This window comes from Bufo bufo, chromosome 10, assembly GCF_905171765.1.
Source record: "Bufo bufo chromosome 10, aBufBuf1.1, whole genome shotgun sequence".
Taxonomy (NCBI): Eukaryota; Metazoa; Chordata; class Amphibia; order Anura; family Bufonidae; genus Bufo; species Bufo bufo.
The window spans coordinates 3,663,688-3,682,085 of NC_053398.1; the positions used below are offsets into that span (position 1 = coordinate 3,663,688).

The window sequence follows — 18,398 nt, forward strand, 5'->3', positions numbered from 1 at the left end:
GTATCGAGGTCTGCAAACCATAGATCCTGCGGTTTTCTCACTCTCGTCACTAGAAATGGGTATTCTCATCCACAATATGGAGAGTAATAAGACATCTTCTATAATTTGAAGAATGTACATATGGAGGCTGACAGCACATGGATGAGTGTTTTTTATTTTATTTTTTTGCATCCCATAGGAATGAATGGGTCCATGTGCTATCCACAAAAAAATGCTGAGGGCTCACGGAAGGAAAATATGGTTGTGTGCATGATGCCTTGTACTATGGAATGGAAGAGCTTGTGCTGGTGTCTGATTAAGGTGACGTTTTAGGTCTCTGTATACGTTAGAGGGGAAAAAAACATAGCACACCATGTTCTTGTATTCTGCACATTCCGCGAAAGTATACTTTTTTATTTTTTTTTACAATGAATGTTGAGGCATCTGCTTAACGTATACATTATGTGAAGCCTTCGATTGTCATCCCGACCTTATAATGTGTATAGGCAGCTATACTGCACAGTTTTGCATCAGTCCCATAGACTTAGAATTTTTCCCAGCATGCCTCTCTCTGTGGTTTTGCAGGTGAGAAGGACCGGGAGATGTGGGAATTCATACATTTAGTGATGAGCGAAGCGAGCGTTGCATCCTAGATCCAAAGTTGCTTTGCTCAACACTTCGGATTAATGCTGTATGGAAATGTCCGGTGAGGCGAAGTCAGTTATTCCCGAAGTCTTGCGAGACTTTGAGTAAGGCTCCATTTGGACGTCCGTAACGTGTTTTGCGGATCCACGCACATTGCCGGCACTAATAGAATATGTCTATTCTTGTCCGCAATTGTGGACAAGAATAGGACATGTTCTATTTTTTTTTTTTCAGGAACGGAATTGCGGACCCCGAAGTGCGGGTCCGCAATTCCGTATCCAGGCAGCACATCGTGCTGCCCCATAGAAACGAATGGGTCCGCAATTCCGTTCTGCAAAATGCGGAACTAAATTGTGGACGTGTGAATGGGGCCTAACTTTGGTATTTGATTTTTAAATAGGAAAACCACTTTAAAACTTGGATCTGAACATGGCTTCTGTTCCGATTGGTACCTCAAAGCCGAAATTATAAAGTTGTTTTAAAGTTTAAAAATCAAATCTCGCGAGTCTTTGGTAATAACTGACTTCGCCTCATCGGAGGCCGTATGTTTTAACGCTGTACGGAGAAGGATCTTTGTACGCATTAATCTAAAGTTTTGAGTGAAGCGACTTCGGATCTAGGATACATTAATAACTGAAATATGTTTTGTTGAAAACCCCTTTACTTCTACATAAACCACACTTTTAAATATGAGGACGTTTATGAAGGCGATTTAGACGCTGGTCTTTGTCACTCCTGCGCTGGTGGTCCTTCCACTTAGGTGCGCCAGCTTCTCGATAACTTGGGTAGACTTTACGCTTGTCTAGATCTACGCCCGCTTCCTTGCTGCCGTAGATTTAGACCATTTTCTACACCTAAAGCAGGCTTAGAAAATGATAACTAAGACGGGCCCCCCCCCCTTTTAGACCTGGCGTGAGCGGCAGAAGGGGGTGCAGTGAAGTCTTCTTTTGCTTTCAGTGAATGGTTATCTTGGTAAAAGATGATTATCAGTAAAGGCAGTTCCTAGATCTGATCTTGGGCTAAGCTGCGTTGTCTTCTGGTGCAGGTGTCCCGGATGAACATTAAGGCACCGTGGAAAGCTGGGTGACCGCCTCATAGGTTCTGTGATGAGGATTGAATGAGGTGAGGGTGAGCCCCTGCGGTGCCCTGATGCCCATGAACGAGCTGCTTCCTCTCTTTCACAGATCGCCTGTCTGGTGTTTTTGCATCTCCCTAATGATTATTGGGGGATTGGCGGGGTCGGGGGGGGGGGGGGGGGATGTTGGAGAAGAAGCTTTTATTGTGGCTTTATTTATACAGTTGTGTTAAATGAAACCTTATAATGCACATGAGAGAAAATTGTTACTAAATAACAAAGTGCGTTTCCCCGTATTCGCCGGGGACAAACACTTGTGTCCTTGGTTCTTATTGTTCACGTGTTTTTTTTATTTTATTTAATTTTTTTTTTACAGAAGAAATTTCAATACAGCGTTTAGAGAGAAACAGAAATACCCGAGGCTCACAAAGACAAAATGTGAAATACGGTTTTAAATTTCGCTTATCCATCACGTGTGGCCTTGCTTTCAAATAAGAGATAAAAAAATGATGTTACTTACCAGAGTGAACCAGGGAAGCGACCTGCGCATCCCCTCAAACATACATTATTCTGTCAAGGTTACAAAAATGTGTGCAAAATAAGTTGCGTCTTGAATTAAGGTCGCTTCATTTTAATTAAGCCCAAGTAAAAAAGAAGTCCCTACCCAACCATGTTCTCAGTGGCCCCAGGAGCGCCTCTGCTGATCACAGGTGACCCGTGCACATCGCCTTGTAGAATATATTGGGGGTATGAGAGTGAATGCCCACCCCATCATCTGTAAGTGTGCATTATACTCCAGAGCTGCACTCGCTGTTCTTCAGCGCTGTTACTTCCAAGCGTTCTCTCAATTCTTTCCTGCACTGTGGGTCGTCTTTTAAAGGGATCTGACACTGCTAGATAGATAGGCGAGGGGGGAACAAGCTAAAAATGAGTCCGTCTCCTCCCCCGAGCCCTACTACATGTATGCCCATACTCGCCTGCTGTGAAAGGCATTGAGAGGACTCCTCCTGAAGTCCTCTCCAGTATGTCTGTGGGCTCAGCAGTCCTGGCACTGGTTTGGACCTATGGATTAGTGGAGTCGCTGGGCGCGGTACTGGTCACACTTTGCATTTATTGTGAAGAAGTTAAACTTCATTTACTTTCTTCTCCTTATATAAGAATATATTTGTCCCCATGTCTATCATGAAGCCATTGACTTTTTATTTAATGTTAAAATTTGAAAGAACCGGTGATGACCAATATGTCAGCAGAGTCCTGGGTGATGGATCTGCCACGGTTCATCCCTACAGTCGCCATCCGTCGTCACGTGATAAAATATTACATGTGAGTTTTCGCTGTAACCTGCCGGAAGCCTCTCTGAAGAGAAGAGGATCGGGGGCGTTCTGGCGCGTTTTGAGGATTCCTGTGTATAACTAAAAATGGAAAGGGGCGCATTGCTGGGCTGCTCTTACCTATCGGCTATGGGAGCCTGTGCCGACTTGCAGCTGTGTTTTGACAGTGCAGTAATTGCGCCTCTGTGGTCACACAACCAGAAGACACAGGAGGAGGAAATCCAGCACAATTTGTCAGGAAGGAGGGGGAAAAAAAAAGATAAAATTTACTGACAGATTCTCCCTCTGTTTTGCTGAATTGTCTGCAGAGACGTATTGCAGGCGCCCCCCTGTTCCGCGGTCACTCTGGCCCTAATCTAAGGGGGATACCAAGGGATCAGAAGAGCTGCATATCCAATATCCTCCCTGGTATCTGCGAACAAACCTGCAGGCTGTGGCCGCCCTGATGCAGATGTATCCTCTCTACGGAGTTTGCCGTGTCAGGTGCCCACCTGTCAGGGTCTTGTTAAAATCTCTAATGGCCTCGGTAAATCTTCCCAGTGTCGATCTGAGCCCGTTTACTACAGGAGCCTTCAGTTGTGGGGTCCTATGCGGAGTGAGGCCGGGTGTGCGTGTCTGATTACCTAGGACTTCTCTTCTAGCTGGATGTCTGTGCTTGACATTGTGTGGATATTCATGAGAGCAGGGCCACGCTTGGTCTCTGCAGGTGTCAGATTCCTACTGACCCTAATTTTCAGCCGAGAGCCGCCGTGCACGGCCATCTTTACAGGAAGGCTGTCCCTCAAGAGCCTTGTAGCTGCTAAATTGGATTTGTCAGTGAATAAAGTGTCAGCTGCCGCAGGACGAGTCCACAATGGCCGCTGCGCGCGCCCTTTGTGGGCAGAGTTTCAGTGACAATTGATGGGTTTTAGAAGTTGCAGAGATCATTGTGATCTGGAGGGAAGCGGAGCAGAGAGTGCGCTGTGCACAGCTGGCGAGCAGCAGGCCTCACTACAAGGGGAGGTCACACCTAGTTCATCCTGCTGTTTGGCTGCTTATTGACGGCCATGAAACACTAATATAATGAAACAAAGCATTTCAGACGCACAAAAGCTCATTTCAATTTCCATCTTTTAAATAAAATAAAAAATGGCCCCGCATAGAGGCGGGTAATTGTGGTTCATCAATGCATCGCTCTATCCTGGGGTGTAACAGGTGGAAGCCAACAGCAGATACACTGCGGCAGGTGTGTTATCCTTGTGTGAACGGTTATATACAGTGCATTTATTTATCTTACTCCTATATCACTGACATATTCCACAGCGCTGTACAGACATTCTCATCACTTATATATCACTGACATATTCCACAGCGCTGTACAGACATTCTCATCACTTATATATCACTGACATATTCCACAGCGCTGTACAGACATTCTCATCACTTATATATCACTGACATATTCCACTGCGCTGTACAGACATTCTCATCACTTATATATCACTGACATATTCCACAGCGCTGTACAGACATTCCCATCACTTATATATCACTGACATATTCCACAGCGCTGTACAGACATTCTCATCACTGATATATCACTGACATATTCCACAGCGCTGTACAGATATTCTCATCACTGATCTATCACTGACATATTCCACAGCACTGTACAGACATTCTCATCCCTTATATATCGCTGACATATTCCACAGCGCTGTACAGACATTCTCATCCCTTATATATCGCTGACATATTCCACAGCGCTGTACAGACATTCTCATCACTGATATATCACTGACATACTCCACAGCGCTGTACAGACATTCTCATCACTGATATATCACTGAAATATTCCACAGCGCTGTACAGACATTCCCATCACTTATATATCACTGACATACTCCACAGCGCTGTACAGACATTCTCATCACTATATATCACTGACATATTCCACAGCAATTCTAATCACTTATATATCGCTGACATATTCCACAGCGCTGTACAGACATTCTCATCACTTATATATCACTGACATATTCCACTGCGCTGTACAGATATTCTCATCACTGATATATCACTGACATACTCCACAGCGCTGTACAGACATTCTCATCACTTATATATCACTGACATATTCCACAGCACTATACAGACATTCTCATCACTTATATATCACTGACATATTCCACAGCGCTGTACAGACATTCCCATCACTTATATATCACTGACATATTCCACAGCGCTGTACAGACATTCTCATCACTATATATCACTGACATATTCCACAGCGCTGTACAGACATTCTCATCACTTATATATCACTGACATATTCCACAGCGCTGTACAGACATTCTCATCACTATATATCACTGACATATTCCACAGCGCTGTACAGACATTCTCATCACTTATATATCACTGACATATTCCACAGCGCTGTACAGACATTCCCATCACTTATATATCACTGACATATTCCACAGCGCTGTACAGACATTCTCATCCCTTATATATCACTGACATATTCCACAGCGCTGTACAGACATTCTCATCACTTATATATCACTGACATATTCCACAGCGCTGTACAGACATTCCCATCACTTATATATCACTGACATATTCCACAGCGCTGTACAGACATTCTCATCACTGATATATCACTGACATACTCCACAGCGCTGTACAGACATTCTCATCACTTATATATCACTGATATATTCCACAGCGCTATACAGACATTATCCTCACTTATATATCACTGATATATTCCACAGCGCTATACAGACATTATCCTCACTTATATATCACTGACATATTCCACAGCGCTGTACAGACATTCTCATCACTTATATATCACTGACATATTCCACAGCGCTGTACAGACATTCTCATCACTGATATATCACTGACATACTCCACAGCGCTGTACAGACATTCCCATCACTTATATATCACTGACATATTCCACAGCGCTGTACAGACATTCTCATCACTTATATATCACTGACATATTCCACAGCACTGTACAGACATTCTCATCACTTATATATCACTGACATATTCCACAGCGCTGTACAGACATTCCCATCACTTATATATCACTGACATATTCCACAGCGCTGTACAGACATTCTCATCCCTTATATATCACTGACATATTCCACAGCGCTGTACAGACATTCTCATCACTTATATATCACTGACATACTCCACAGCGCTGTACAGACATTCTCATCACTTATATATCACTGATATATTCCACAGCACTATACAGACATTATCCTCACTTATATATCACTGACATATTCCACAGCGCTGTACAGACATTCTCATCACTTATATATCACTGACATATTCCACAGCGCTGTACAGACATTCTCATCACTGATATATCACTGACATACTCCACAGCGCTGTACAGACATTCTCATCACTTATATATCACTGACATATTCCACAGCGCTGTACAGACATTCCCATCACTTATATATCACTGACATATTCCACAGCGCTGTACAGACATTCTCATCCCTTATATATCACTGACATATTCCACAGCGCTGTACAGACATTCTCATCACTTATATATCACTGACATATTCCACAGCGCTGTACAGACATTCCCATCACTTATATATCACTGACATATTCCACAGAGCTGTACAGACATTCCCATCACTTATATATCACTGACATATTCCACAGCGCTGTACAGACATTCTCATCACTTATATATCACTGACATATTCCACAGCGCTGTACAGACATTCTCATCACTTATATATCACTGACATATTCCACAGCGCTGTACAGACATTCTCATCCCTTATATATCACTGACATATTCCACAGCGCTGTACAGACATTCTCATCACTTATATATCACTGACATATTCCACAGCGCTGTACAGACATTCTCATCCCTTATATATCACTGACATATTCCACAGCGCTGTACAGACATTCCCATCACTTATATATCACTGACATATTCCACAGCGCTGTACAGACATTCCCATCACTTATATATCACTGACATATTCCACAGCGCTGTACAGACATTCTTATCCCTTATATATCACTGACATATTCCACAGCGCTGTACAGACATTCCCATCACTTATATATCACTGACATATTCCACAGCGCTGTACAGACATTCTCATCCCTTATATATCACTGACATATTCCACTGCGCTGTACAGACATTCTCATCACTTATATATCACTGACATATTCCACAGCGCTGTACAGACATTCTCATCCCTTATATATCACTGACATATTCTACAGCGCTGTACAGACATTCCCATCACTTATATATCACTGACATATTCCACAGCGCTGTACAGACATTCTCATCCCTTATATATCACTGACATATTCTACAGCGCTGTACAGACATTCCCATCACTTATATATCACTGACATATTCTACAGCGCTGTACAGACATTCCCATCACTTATATATTACTGACATATTCCACAGCGCTGTGCAGACATTCTCATGACTCCCTGTCCGCAGATCCATGTTCCCCATCAGTCGGTGTTTGGATTGTGGGAGGAAACTGGAGAACCTGGATGAAACCCACGCAAACACGGGGAGAACATACAAGCTCCATGCAGATGTTGTCTGTGGCAGGATTCTAACCACTGAGCCCCGTGCTTTCTTACTGCACAAGTCGGGGGCCCTACTTTATTCTAATCGCCATGTTTCCATTTGCCCTGCTAGGTTTTTTGCCTATCAGAAGGAAGAAGGTTGGTATAATTGGGTGCCACATAATGTTATACTCGTACTGCAGTGGCCCCCGCAGCGTCCCCTGGAACAACTCTACTAGAATAATGATCAGAAGGGAACTTTTTTTTATTAAATTTATTGTATTTTACTTATTTTGGGCTAAATTACTTTTTTCAATTGGTCCTTATTAAAAAGATTCCAGTTTTTCTCTACAGCTTTCATTTTCACTGCATCCACAGGCTGTTCCTTCTCGGTGCAGCCGTCAGCGAGCTGCTCTGTGGCCCTCATCTATGGCTCCTGGATGGTAAATGTTTAAGAGCTGTCAGGAAACTAGAGGTAAGGGCTGCAGATGGTGCCACCCGGGCCGGAAATGACAAACTCTCTAGAGATTTTAAATGAAGGCCAATTGGAAATATGATTTGTAGTCTGAAATGAGTAAGGTGGTTAGAAAGCAACGTGTGTGGAAATCCCTGCAAAAGACACTTAGTCTGCAATGTGTGAACACGCCTCGGCTCTTCCATAACCTTTCTGTTATGACCTGCACAGAGGAAAGTGAGCGCCATATAATGTATATGTGGAGATGGAATGGCCCAGCAGCTTTGTGTGTATATGCACTGGTTTATGTATGTGTCTGTTTAGTTTGTACGTCATCTATGCCGTACATATTGATCTTATGGAATATTATTCGGTTGCATTTTATTTTCATTTTAGATTTGAGGCTTTTGAGTACAAGTCTGTGATGAAATGTCCCCGAAAGCAGTTTGTTTCCACTGGCGATGACTGGGGCTGTGTATGTCCGTTCAGGTCCGCCGCTCAGTGGGGGGCACGCTCCTTGGGGAGGCCGTTTTTCGCCCTCATTCCTGGTGCTAATCTCGATTTCGGTGGGATGGCGATTTCACCACTTTAGGCGGCTGCTTCCTCCCTTTCAGATTGGAGTTCAGAATACGACACAGGAAAGGGCCTCGAGCGGCCAAGTCCTGCTGAGTTTTTTTTTTTTTTTTTAAGCCTGTGAAAAGAATGAATAATTCAGCAGTAAGCATGCCTGCAGCCGCCCATTCGGGAGCTTTGATCTGCGAATCAGGCGGCCGCATGAATGCCCTTATTGTCATGTTATGTGTACACAGTGTGTGAATTATTGAAAATAGTGAGGCCTGAGCCTCATCTGGTAGAGATTACAGTGCAGGCATGCTGGGTGAGGGCTGTAATTGAAAGTCCCCAGATGCTGTTTATTGGCCCCGTCACGTGACCCCCCGCGGTAAAGCCTCCGCTGCACACGGGGCCCGGCCCGCCGCCCTCCCATTCACCGCTGTCTCTACCTAAGCACCTGCTCGTAATATTTTCACAGTTTGAAAATGGATTCTTTTCTTATTGTGCGCCCGACTTGCTGCATGGCACTACTTAACTCGTTGTTGACTTGCAAATCTAAGACCCTCCTCCCTTTTAAAAAAAAATAAAAAAAAATTGGGGGAGCTGAAAGGATTTTGTGACTAAGCGGATTTCATAGGGAGCTGAAGGGAAAGTTTGGATTTCAGAAGTGTGCCTGTTGGCCTTTGTGACGAAGTGAGGCGGGAAATTCAAGTTCGAGTTGTCCGAGGCTTTCAGGAAAGGAGCCCCATGCAAAATGGTGGAATAAAAGCAGAGTTAAACTCCCGGGGGGTCATCCGAGTAAGCTCGGGATTTTCTGGTTTGCATCCTTTAAATTAATAATTTATGAAGGTTGCTGTCATTTTTCCTTTTTGTTGCTCTGATCTCTGTGGTCACACGGCCATGTTCATGCGGCTCTTATTTCCTGTGATGTCATGTCCATACAGGGGGAGTGTCTGTAGCTGGGTGGGAGGAGCTATGAACTAGCTGGGCATTGTTGGGGGTGGAGCTCTGGCAGAGAAAGGAGAATTGCATCATGGGTTTGGTTGGATACAGCAACAGGAAGTGCTAGATACAGGCTGGAAACAACCACAGTCCACATGGTGCGAGTAGGTCCGGAGAGCCCAAACTGGGGAAAAAGCAGGGATAGATGTGCATGAGGTAAGCCGCTACATAACACCATAGTAATCCCCGAAAAACCGCTTTTAAAAAAAAATATATACACTTCACGAATGTCAGTCGAGCCAAACTTGCGAGCAGCCGACTATATAATGTGTATGTTGGTCTCCCGACTTTTCCACTACAGAAGATGGGATATCGGCTGCAGGATCCTTTTTGTTCTCTGGGAGATAAGCCGCCAACAGAGGGGAGTCTCCGAGCAGATTTCACCCGCTTTCCCATTCACGACACTTGCACTCGGCTGAGCCGGGATTTGTATGGACGAATCAGGAGAGAGAACAGTCGGTGTGTTTATGGTCAGCCTCCCGGTAATCCACGCCCACTTTCCTAATTTATGGCAAATGCTGAGTTAAAGGGAACATTTTTTGAATTTTTTGCACAAGTTTGCATTACCTGACTCTTCCTATACAGCTGCAGTTCACTATAGACTTCAATGCGAAGTCAAATTCTACATTGAAATCCATAACACAAATCAAATGCACCACAAAATCAGCAACCGCAATTACACAGCAAGAAGTGCAGCCCACACAAGACCAGTCAAACCCCATGCACTTCTGGTCCCAGATTGGATTCGCACCCAGGGCCCCCAGTACTGCATCGTGGATGACCTGGTTATCGCTGTGATTGTGGATATTCCAGGCGGCTGTGCACACTGCTATGGAAGGCGCTGTGCCTGCGCTGATTGATGGTCGCAGTGTTTGCGCCGGAGCCGTCTCATGTAATCGCGTACTGTTACTGGAGCTGCAGATCAGTGTTTGCACTCGGTGCCGTGGGAGGTTTAGGTCATCCTGCAGTCCCCAGATATGGGGCTGGACGGCAGCGCTGGTTATGTCTGTGAACTCCAGAGATTCTCAGCATTCCAGGTGGACGGAGGATGGCCTCATGCACACGACCCTTGTTTTGGTCCGCATCCGAGGCGCAGTTTTTTGCGGCTTGGATGCAGGGCAGTAAAAGATGCAAACAGCACTCCGTGTGCTGTCCGCATCCATTGCTCCGTCCCATGGTCCGCAAAAAAAATAAAATAACCTGTCCTATTGTCCGTTTTGCGGATAAGAATAGGCAGTTCTATCAATGGCTGTCCGTGTCGCTTCGCATACAGACGCCATCCATGTTTTGTGGATCCACAATTTGCGGACTGCAAAACACACAACGGTCGTGTGCATGCAGCCGATGTCTCAGGTGTGCGCTGGACCCTGTCATCCTGCACGCCATGTACCAGCCGGAGCCCGTCCATTATACGTCCCTTCCTTCTAAATGACAAAGTAGGAAAAGTGGTGTAATATTATACCGTTCTGCTGTGAGCTGCTGCTGCGTGTGCTGAGGTTCATACAGGGACGCCGCGTACGGGTGAGACGTGTTCGAAATCCACGGCAGCGCGGAGGCTCAGTGGTTAGCACTGGGGTCGAATTCGTCTAAGGACAACTGCATGAAAGTCGTACCGATAGGGGCTTAGATTGTGAGCAGTGTGATAATGTCTGCACAGCGCTGCGGAATATGTAAGGGAGTGACATAAAAAATACATTTTTCTCCCTTAATGGTATTTTGCATTGATAGAGCTTCTTTCCCATTAAAGCTTGCCACATAATACAGCACGGATAAAAAAACCGCGCACGGCCGCACTGTGTGAATATGACGTAATGTACCAGCCTCATATCTGATGACAGCCGAGATCGGGGCAGAGATGGAGGGACCCATGGTCCACATAGAACTCCCATTCTGGTGTACCCCAAACCACCTTGTATAACCCAGATCCATGTTTTTGGCACTCGCTGGAAACCAGTATACAGCCAGTATGCGTTAGGCTCGTTCTCCGTGGGCCACGTAGCAGCTGCAGACTGACGCTGTGGTCTCCAGTCTGTGGCCCTCTAGGATGCCTGGCTATACGAGAAGGCTGTTTAAAGACCGCTGCTTCTAGGGTGCGGACCCTGTGAGCTGTAGGAGGCCATACAGTGTTCATCACATGTAATTCGCTGGGAACGTGGTGTGTGTGGACAGTCCAGCCGAAAATCTCCTGTTCCTGCTTTGAGGTGCTGATCATGTATGTAATCTGCTGTGTAGTGATTTTTCTATTTATTATTGCAGGTAGGAATGAATTAATAGCGCGATACATCAAGTTACGGACAGGGAAGACGCGGACCAGGAAGCAGGTGATTAATTTGCTTCTCTCTACTCTTCGTGTGACTTGGTGAATTGTCGGTCAATTGCATTAAAATTGCTAATCCTGTGCCACAAGTGGTTCACTCACAAATGTGCATCAGCGCCCAATAAATCTGCTTAAAGGGCCACCGTCTCCACCATCCTCAGCTCCTCATATAGTGCAGCCACATCAGAGGAGCCGGTGATATTAGTGACACCTATAGAGGGAAAAGTCTCTGCACTAAGGTAGTGATCATGGGGGGCTGGGACATCTCTGCACTCATCCTATTGACGAACACTTGTTATCCATGTTTCTTTATACGACTGTTATGGGAAGTAGCTTTTTCCTGCAATGGATCACCGACAGTAACACAACCCTGTGATGGCTACTGGTAGAAACCTGTGGCTTCTTCAGTGTCATCCTTTAACCCTCAAATCAGCCAGACGTACTTTCTGCTGCTGCACCTGACACTAGAGGCAGGACCATGTGGCTGAACCCCACAAACTGCCAGGGTCTGACACTAGAGGCGGGATGGTGCGGCCGTATCCTCCAAACAGCCGGGGTCTAACCCTAGAGGCGGGATGGTGCGGCCGTATCCTACAAACAGCCGGGGTCTAACCCTAGAGGCGGGATGGTGCGGCCGTATCCTACAAACAGCCGGGGTCTAACCCTAGAGGCAGGATGGTGCGGCCGTATCCTACAAACAGCCGGGGTCTGACACTAGAGGCGGGATGGTTCGGCCGTATCCTACAAACAGCCGGGGTCTGTCCCTAGAGGCGGCATGGTGCGGGCGTATCCTAAAAACAGCCAGAGTCTGACCCTAGAGGCAGGATGGTGCGGCCGTATCCTACAAACAGCCGGGGTCTGTCCCTAGAGGCGGCATGGTGCGGGCGTATCCTAAAAACAGCCAGAGTCTGACCCTAGAGGCAGGATGGTGCGGCCGTATCCTACAAACAGCCGGGGTCTGACACTAGAGGCGGGATGGTGCGGCCGTATCCTACAAACAGCCGGGGTCTAACCCTAGAGGTGGCATGGTGCGGCTGTATCCTACAAACAGCCGGGGTCTAACCCTAGAGGCGGGATGGTGCGGCCGTATCCTACAAACAGCCGGGGTCTAACACCTAGAGGCAGGATGGTGCGGCCGTATCCTACAAACAGCCGGGGTCTAACCCTAGAGGCGGGATGGTGCGGCCGTATCCTACAAACAGCCGGGGTCTGTCCCTAGAGGCGGCATGGTGCGGGCGTATCCTAAAAACAGCCAGAGTCTGACCCTAGAGGCAGGATGGTGCGGCCGTATCCTACAAACAGCCGGGGTCTGACACTAGAGGCGGGATGGTGCGGCCGTATCCTACAAACAGCCGGGGTCTAACCCTAGAGGTGGCATGGTGCGGCTGTATCCTACAAACAGCCGGGGTCTAACCCTAGAGGCGGGATGGTGCGGCCGTATCCTACAAACACCCGGGGTCTAACACCTAGAGGCAGGATGGTGCGGCCGTATCCTACAAACAGCCGGGGTCTAACCCTAGAGGCGGGATGGTGCGGCCGTATCCTACAAACAGCCGGGGTCTGTCCCTAGAGGCGGCATGGTGCGGGCGTATCCTAAAAACAGCCAGAGTCTGACCCTAGAGGCAGGATGGTGCGGCCGTATCCTACAAACAGCCGGGGTCTAACCCTAGAGGTGGCATGGTGCGGCTGTATCCTACAAACAGCCGGGGTCTAACCCTAGAGGCGGGATGGTGCGGCCGTATCCTACAAACAGCCGGGGTCTAACACCTAGAGGCAGGATGGTGCGGCCGTATCCTACAAACAGCCGGGGTCTAACCCTAGAGGCGGGATGGTGCGGCCGTATCCTACAAACAGCCGGGGTCTGTCCCTAGAGGCGGCATGGTGCGGGCGTATCCTAAAAACAGCCAGAGTCTGACACTAGAGGCAGGATGGTGCGGCCGTATCCTACAAACAGCCGGGGTCTGACACTAGAGGCGGGATGGTGCGGCCGTATCCTACAAACAGCCGGGGTCTAACCCTAGAGGTGGCATGGTGCGGCTGTATCCTACAAACAGCCGGGGTCTAACCCTAGAGGCGGGATGGTGCGGCCGTATCCTACAAACAGCCGGGGTCTAACACCTAGAGGCAGGATGGTGCGGCCGTATCCTACAAACAGCCGGGGTCTAACCCTAGAGGCGGGATGGTGCGGCCGTATCCTACAAACAGCCGGGGTCTGTCCCTAGAGGCGGCATGGTGCGGGCGTATCCTAAAAACAGCCAGAGTCTGACCCTAGAGGCAGGATGGTGCGGCCGTATCCTACAAACAGCCGGGGTCTAACCCTAGAGGCGGGATGGTGCGGCCGTATCCTACAAACAGCCGGGGTCTATCCCTAGAGGCGGCATGGTGCGGGCGTATCCTAAAAACAGCCAGAGTCTGACCCTAGAGGCAGGACGGGGCGGCCGTATCCTACAAACAGCCGGGGTCTGAAACTAGAGACAGGACCATGTGGCTGAATCCCACAAACGGCCAGGGTCTGACACTAGAGCTGGGCTGGTTCAGCCGTATCCTACAAACAGCCGGGGCCTGAAACTACAGCCGGGATAGTGCGGCCGTATCCTACAAACAGCCGGGTTCTGACCCTAGAGGCGGGAGGGGGCGGCTGTATCCTGCAAACAGCCGGGGTCTGACACTACAGCCGGGATGGTGCGGCCATATCCTACAGTCGGGGTCTGACACTATAGGCAGGACCATGTGGCTGAACCCCACAAACAGCCGGGGTCTGACCCTAGAGCCTGGACGGGGAGGCTGTATCCTACAAACAGCCGGGGTCTGACCCTAGAGGCGGGACGGGGAGGCCGTATCTTACAAACAGCCGGGGTCTGACCCTAGAGGCGGGATGGTGCGGCCGTATCCTACAAACAGTCGGGGTCTGACACTATAGGCAGGACCATGTGGCTGAACCCCACAAACAGCCGGGGTCTGACCCTAGAGCCTAGACGGGGAGGCTGTATCCTACAAACAGCCGGGGTCTGACCCTAGAGGCGGGACGGGGAGGCCGTATCTTACAAACAGCCGGGGTCTGACCCTAGAGGCGGGATGGTGCGGCCGTATCCTACAAACAGTCGGGGTCTGACACTATAGGCAGGACCATGTGGCTGAACCCCACAAACAGCCGGGGTCTGACCCTAGAGCCTGGACGGGGAGGCTGTATCCTACAAACAGCCGGGGTCTGACCCTAGAGGCGGGATGGTGCGGCCATGTCTTACAAACAGCCGGGGTCTGACCCTAGAGGCGGGATGGTGCGGCCATGTCTTACAAACAGCCGGGGTCTGACCCTAGAGCCGGGACGGGGAGGCCGTATCTTACAAACAGCCGGGGTCTGACCCTAGAGGCGGGATTGTGCTTCCATATCCTACAAACAGCCGGGGTCTGACCCTAGAGGCGGGAGGGGGCGGCTGTATCCTGCAAACAGCCGGGGTCTGACACTACAGCCGGGATGGTGCGGCCATATCCTACAGTCGGGGTCTGACACTATAGGCAGGACCATGTGGCTGAACCCCACAAACAGCCGGGGTCTGACCCTAGAGCCTGGACGGGGAGGCTGTATCCTACAAACAGCCGGGGTCTGACCCTAGAGGCGGGACGGGGAGGCCGTATCTTACAAACAGCCGGGGTCTGACCCTAGAGGCGGGATGGTGCGGCCATGTCTTACAAACAGCCGGGGTCTGACCCTAGAGGCGGGATGGTGCGGCCATGTCTTACAAACAGCCGGGGTCTGACCCTAGAGCCGGGACGGGGAGGCCGTATCTTACAAACAGCCGGGGTCTGACCCTAGAGGCGGGATTGTGTGGCCGTATCTTACAAACAGCCGGGGTCTGACCCTAGAACTGGGATGAAGCAGCCGAACCCTCTAAACATCTGGGGACGTGCACTGCACATGTGACACTTGTTGGCTAATACAACTTAAATGTTGCTCTTGGTAAAATTGATGGAAGTGAAGCTCGTGGTTGCACGCTATTATCGGATCAGATTAAAATGTCTCTTAGCTTTTCTAAAGGAACTTTCACCCTTGCGGCAGAGGATTCCGGCAGGCAGTTCAGTCACTGGCACCGCCTGCCGGATCCGTCAAAACGCATGCAAACTGATGGCATTTGTCAGACGGATCAGGATCCTGATCCGTATGACAAACGCATTGAAATGCCGGATCAGTCCCTCCGGTGTCATCTGGAAAAATGGATCCGGCATTTATTTTCATGTTTATTGCGGTCTGAGCATGTGCAGACCACAATGCCGGATCTGTTTTGCCGGAACACTCGGGCTTTATCCGGCATTAATGCATGTCAATGGGAAAAAATGCCAGCTCTGGCATTCCGGCAAGTGTTATGGAATTTTGGACGGAGATAAAACCGTAGCATGCTGCGGTATTTTCTCCGTCCTGAAAAGTCAAAAAGACTGAACTGAAGACGTCCTGATGCATCCTGAGCGGATCGCTCTCCATTCAGAATGCATTAGGATAAAACTGATCAGTTCTTTTCCGGTATTGAGCCCCTAGGACGGAACTCAATACCGGAAAAGAATAACGCTAGTGTGAGAGTACTCTAACGCTGCAGTGTATAGTGCATTGCCTGAAAACAAAAAATACATTTAACGGATTATTACCATCACCCAATTACAAAACCAAATAAGTGGTATTCTAGAGCAGGGATGGCCAACCTGTGGCTCTCCAGCTGTTGCAAAACTACAACTCCCAGCATGCCCAGACTGCCTACAGCTACTAACCTACAGCAGGGCATGGTGGGAATTGTAGTTTTGCAACAGCTGGACCACAGGTTGGCCATCCCTGTTCTAGAGGAAGAGAGCTCACAGCTGAAGAGGGTTCACACGGTCACTGCACACACAGTACTGATCCTGAGAGCAGCCTTCAGAGCACCATTCACAATTCTGCCTTTTGCTATTGGAAACGGTCAGTGAGTTTGTTATTAAGCACCCCTAACAGATTAGCCACATTGCTATAATGCCAGGGCTAGTTATTTTTTTTATTTATTTTTTCCCCCCATATTGGTGAATGGTGCTGTGCGTAATGACTCTCTTCCCCAAATTTTGTTGCTTTGACCTTTTGTGTAAAGTGCAGCTCTGGGGGTACATAATACAGGCTCTAACTCAGGATACAGTAGAGGTGAGGTTTGAATCCGCTCACCTGATTTCAGCGTCGGTGCACGAACACAGGGCCAGCAGCTCCCAGGGAAGACGATCCAAAACTACAAAAGGCGTTCAGCACTCGATAGAATTCATATCTGTATTTCATGTGGGACACACAAAAAGGTTCGAATCACTGCAGCCTGAATGTTTCCAGGGCCGGAGCACTCAGTCATGGCATGAAATACAGCAGCCGCTGGGATAAGCCAAAAAAACAAAACCTGGATAAAGAGAACAAAAACAAAAAAGCCAAAACTGTAATAAAATATATGAAGTCAGATCTTTTATTCCTAGCGAGGGATGAGCGAATTTCATATTTTGAATTGATGAAACGCAAACAGCATTTCCGATCCCGAATGTAGAAGTTTATCTGGGGCGGCTTTATATTTTATTAATCGACAGCAATGTAATAACTCAAATGTATTGTAAAGGTAGAACGCCCGAGTGGAGGAGGCGATCGGAGAGAAGCGCTCATCATTAGTCACATTCCACAGGCTATGACTCGGGACCAGCGAATTTCATGTTATGAAGTTCATTTGCGCTTCGTTTGGTGGTAAAAGCAGAATTTCCTTATGGATTCTGTTACCACCGACCATAACGCAATTCCACGACGGAATGTATAACTGAACGCCTTTAGAGACATTCTGTTATTCATTCCGTCATAATAGAAGTCTATGGGCTGCATAACGGATCCGTCCCGTTTCCGTTATGCAGGAGAGGACTCCCTATAGACTTTTATTATGAGGGAATGAATAACGGAATGTCTCTAAAGGCGTTCCGTTATACATTCCGTCGTGGAATTGCGTTATGGTCGGTGGTAACAGAATCCATAAGGAAATTCTGCTTTTACCACCAAACGAAGCGCAAATGAAGTTCATAACATGAAATTCGCTGGTCCCGAGTCATAGCCTGTGGAATGTGACTAATGATAAGCGCTTCTCTCCGATCGCCTCCTCCACTCGGGCGTTCTACCTTTACAATACATTTGAGTTATTATTACATTGGTGTCGATTAATAAAATATAAAGCCGCCCCAGATAAACTTCTACATTTGGGATCGGAAATGCTGTTTGCGTTTCATCCATTCTGGTCTGAAGATTGTGTGTAGCGCAACCTATGAATTGTGTATCGCACCGTATACGTTCTATAGTACAGACGACGTGTGGGGAGCGGCAGCTTATGGGCGAGGTCACAGGAGGGGAAACATTCGGGTGGGTGTCCCCTGTCTAGAGGCTTTCACATATTGACAAGTTTTGCGCCTATTTTAAACGTCACTTGTAAACCT

At 47.9% G+C, this 18,398-nt stretch overlaps 1 protein-coding gene across 6 annotated transcripts in view; it reads left to right on the top strand.

Annotated features, from left to right (window-relative positions):
* Nucleotides 1-18,398, top strand: part of TEAD1 (TEA domain transcription factor 1) — a 150,325-nt gene that overhangs the window by 91,774 nt on the left and 40,153 nt on the right. For all 6 annotated transcript variants that reach the window (XM_040409510.1, XM_040409511.1, XM_040409506.1 and 3 more), the window contains one exon: nucleotides 11,879-11,943. In XM_040409510.1, the coding sequence (XP_040265444.1) occupies nucleotides 11,879-11,943 (65 nt within the window). The remainder of the gene's footprint in view (nucleotides 1-11,878; nucleotides 11,944-18,398) is intronic.